This window comes from Nestor notabilis, unplaced genomic scaffold (genome assembly GCF_000696875.1).
Source record: "Nestor notabilis isolate BGI_N333 unplaced genomic scaffold, ASM69687v1 scaffold1601, whole genome shotgun sequence".
Taxonomy (NCBI): Eukaryota; Metazoa; Chordata; class Aves; order Psittaciformes; family Psittacidae; genus Nestor; species Nestor notabilis.
The window spans coordinates 11,352-15,619 of NW_009913132.1; the positions used below are offsets into that span (position 1 = coordinate 11,352).

A 4,268-nucleotide genomic window follows, 5' to 3' on the forward strand; every position below is an offset into this window, starting at 1 on the left:
GCTCGGGCAGACCCTGGAAACCAGCGGGACTAGGGAAGAGGAAGATTCTCTTGAATGAGAAGAACATAGCTAGGAACTAAGTGCACAGGGAGCAGCTCTACCCTGATGCAGGACTGTCAATACTATGATCATTATTCCAGAGGAGATCTTTAACTTTCAGAACGATCAGCTTAGGGATAAACCCCACTGACATCAAATATGTCCATGAAAAGGAAGATGACACCAGTTCAGACTAAAAGGTGTGGAACACCACAAACCCCATCCCCTAGCAGCCTAACAGCTGTTTGGAAAATGAAGTCAGCTGTAAGGCCTAGTCTTCACAGCTTTGAAAGAAAAGCAGGTTCTTCCCAAGTAGCCTGTGCCTCTCTGTAGGAGGTGTACCCCTGTCTAAGTCACCAGCAGCCAGACAGGTAAACAAAGCCCCAAAAAAAGGCTTCAGCAATTCTAGCGATGGCTCCGCTCCATTAAAACCCAAACCCAACCCCAAGAAACAACCCAAAGAAACAGGAAACAAAGAATATTTGTGCAACAAAATTACAAGAGGCTATTTTAAGAGGTGAAGAGAGATGTATTCTGGGGAGCAGACATTCCTCTGTGCATCTTTTGTGACATCTGTACATAAGCAAGTCCCCTTGTTGACAGTTTAGAGGTTGCGACAATGACCAGGATGCTCACCCCAGCTCGTGAACTCCCATTTCATTTCCACATAAAAGTCAGGAGTCTGGAGAAGGAAAATACATCAGGAAATAGTTTCAGTCCAACAATCAGTGCAGCATTTCTTGTGAACATTTTAGATAAAGGAAAACAAATTAAGACAGAACTTGAGACTTGATAAATCAATGTTAAAAACTGAAACTACAATGAGCTGTTCATCCTTATTTTACTACAGGAGCAGTAACACCTTCAAGATTCAGCCTCCAATGTTGGAGTTCATGACTAAGGAATTCCAAGTGAAGCCAAGGAAAAGGTCTCCCTCTCCCACAGCACTATGGATTATGCAAGTTGAGACAAGGAACACAACTGCCCATCTGACTTCAGTTTACTCAACTGAACTACTTGAATGAGACTTGCAGCCTGGAGTAAGAGGTTTAAACTAAATCATTACCTCATTAATCTTCTGGAGTAACTCAGGAACTCCTCCAAGTGTCATGGAGGTCTGCTGGTAGTCCCGATGCTGCAGGATCATTTGTACCATCTCTGGATCCCCTGTACTGACAGCCTCGTTTAGAACTGAAAGAAATCCAGGCACAAGCTGGTTTCAGCTTCCTTTCTGAGCAAAACACATCATGGAAAAGCAGTCCAAATACAACACCTACAACTGGAAAGTATCAGCACGTGACTTCTGTGTCCCAAGTTATCCTCACCTGTCCATCCCTGTGCATTCTCTTTGGTTACATCTGCCTTGTGATGAAGAAGGACCTTGGCAGATTCTATATAACCCAAGGAAACAGCGAGGTGCAACAAGGTCCGGCCTCGTGGATCACGTTGATCAACATCCTGTGGGGTATCCGGGAGAGAAATCATGCTGAAGGTGCCTTGCCAAATGCATCAGAGCACACTGAGAAGAGTTTATGTGAACAAAGCTTGGCAGCAGTAACCCAGGAGTCAATATTCCCACATATCAGCCCGTGGTGCACAGCTTCAAACACCATCACCTTGCACTCTGCAGTGCAGCCTCACTTCCCCACTGACATACAGAGAGAAGCAGAATGGGGCCTATAAAACAGACAGTAAGAGCTGGTATCACTGTAAGACATGACTGAGTTGGTGCTTCTCATTTCTTTCTGTGTAATTATTTCTCCCTCTGTCTCCCTTTAGAAGAAGACTGGAGTGCTACTGTGTGCACACTGCACCATGGACAGCCTGAGACACCAAGAGAGGGGTTAACACATACAGCATAAGGGGGGGAAGGAAAAACCAAACCAAGAGGGCACACAACACCAGTTTTGTGTATCACTTTTGAAAGTAGAGAAGCAAATGGTATTGCACAAAGCATCCATCTGACTGACACACACAGCACAATGAGGAGTGAGTGCATTTTGTACAAGTCACTAAAAAAATGAAGAAAGAAACAAACTACACAGGCATAAATATCCAAAACATGCAAGCACAGCATACTCATACCTTACTTATTTTTCACTATTAGCTTAGAGATTTGAAACAGAAGAGCATCTATAACTAAAGGAAAAGGGGAAAGTCAATAGCAGAATAAGAAAGGAAAGTTATTATGCAAGTTAACACGGTTATCTGTCAGGGTTAAAGTTGGAAACATCACACAGAGTAGGGAAATTAAAGCATCCTCTTTCCACCTCTGTGTTGGGATACTAATGGACTTGTTTCCCCATCCCAACTGACAGGTGAAGGACTCCAAGGTGTTCCCCCCCATTGTCTTTGCTGCTATTAAGTGGTAACCACACATTGCACCCATCATCTGCGACACCAAATGCAGCTGGCAAGTGTCCGATTCCCTCACGCACCCCTCCGACAGCAAGAGGCTTATCCCAGGGAAGCAGGAGGAAACAGATCTTTGGAATACTTTAAAGAAACAGAAGTAATTTAACAGGAGATAAAGGAAGGGATAGACACATCCCATCCTAACAGGCTGCTCATTTGAGGTGGGAAGCAGCACCCCACAACTGTGAACTGCAGCCTCAGACCAACGAGAGCAGATCCTGAATCAATGACAAACTTCCACAGGCAGGAATGTTATTGGAAGAGAAATAAATGCACAGAAGCAACGTGCCAGTGAGTTAAAGGTTTGGTTAAGGAAGAAGATCACTTGAATAAGATAAAAAGTAACAGCATTCCAAAGATGCTCCCAAAAGTAGGAGAGGAGCATGCTCTGAGCAAGCATTAGTAGATTGTGGTGTACCGTTAGAGTTGCAGATGACAGTGAGTACTCAGGAGGTGGCACAGCTCGTTGTTGGCTCATACACGTGTGGTGGCAGGTATAATGTAATTAACATTCTCTGCTTCTGCAGCTGAAGCCCACTGTGAGCAGCAGAGCTCCTACAGCACCCCAGCGAGGAGGACACATGCTGCTCCAGCCCTGCTGCAGCTCCTCAGCCCCTTTCCTCACACCACAACCATTTCTCACTGAGCAGTCCCCGAGAGGGAACAGTTTGTTATTTTTCTACTGCACAGCATGAAACAATGATCCATTTTTTTAACCAAAGATGCTGAAAACATCCCAGCCCGTATAAAAACGCTGCCTCCACAGCCTGGGGCAGCAACGAGGAAGAACTGCTGGTGCTCAGCAGGCTGGAGGCTGGTTTCATCTTCAGCAGCCACCTTCTCTGCGTGCTGATTTCCCATTAAGGTAAGCAGAATTCATCGCTTATTTATTGCAGAATAAAACCCCTGATGTCTATCATACCTTCTGCTCTTGATCTATTTCAATGTCCCCTAATACTTTGAACGAGCTATTCTGCAACCCACACTCGAATGCTTTGAGTACAGCTCTGCATGTAAGAGGTCGATGTTTAGTATCATATATAACAAAAACCTTATTCCTACCCCTCCTTTCATCACTCCCACAACCACGAATCAACAGGTAAAGCAGCACAGCAACCCCACAAGCCCAGCAAACGGACCTGGTGGTACCATCAAGGTTAATTCTCCCTAGAATTGAGTGGCACCAAGCCCCGGACTGGGCACAAGCTCTTTTGGGGCCACCAGCCCCTCTGCCAGCCTGGTATCGCAGTTACCTTGTCCTGCAGCTCCTCATTCAGCCGCCTGTAGTCATTATTCCAGACCAGGACGTGCAGGGGGAACGCGCTGCTGGCCCTGCCAGGGGAACTCATCATGCCACACACCTGCAGGAGCGGGGAAGCAGGGTGCCTACCCTCACTGTCCCCCCTCTTGACTTGGGAGGCCCCAGTTGCTGCCAGCCTGGTATCGCAGTTACCTTGTCCTGCAGCTCCTCATTCAGCCGCCTGTAGTCATTATTCCAGACCAGGACGTGCAGGGGGAACGCGCTGCTGGCCCTGCCAGGGGAACTCATCATGCCACACACCTGCAGGAGCGGGGAAGCAGGGTGCCTACCCTCACTGTCCCCCCTCTTGACTTGGGAGGCCCCAGTTGCTCAGGCCCTGACCCGTCGAGCTTCTCTTCTCTCTCAGCACCTCCCTGGCCCAGGCGCTGGGGGAACACCGGAGCACACCCCCCTCTGAACCCTTCCCACTGCTCCAAGGGGTGCCCCATCTTTGGGGGGACCCTGCTCCTCGGATCCCCCCCACGGTCCCGCTTCTGGGGGGTCTCCCCTGCTC

At 47.8% G+C, this 4,268-nt stretch overlaps 1 protein-coding gene across 1 annotated transcript in view; it reads right to left on the bottom strand.

Annotated features, from left to right (window-relative positions):
• Nucleotides 1–3,806, bottom strand: part of LOC104412190 (ankyrin repeat domain-containing protein 13A-like) — a 10,940-nt gene extending 7,134 nt beyond the window's left edge. The window contains 5 exon segments of the mRNA XM_010022824.1: nucleotides 1–29; nucleotides 676–721; nucleotides 1,106–1,230; nucleotides 1,365–1,497; nucleotides 3,708–3,806. The exon segment at nucleotides 1–29 is cut by the window's left edge and continues 9 nt beyond it. Of these exon segments, the coding sequence (XP_010021126.1) occupies nucleotides 1–29; nucleotides 676–721; nucleotides 1,106–1,230; nucleotides 1,365–1,497; nucleotides 3,708–3,806 (432 nt within the window).
• Nucleotides 3,807–4,268: the final 462 nt, after the last annotated feature.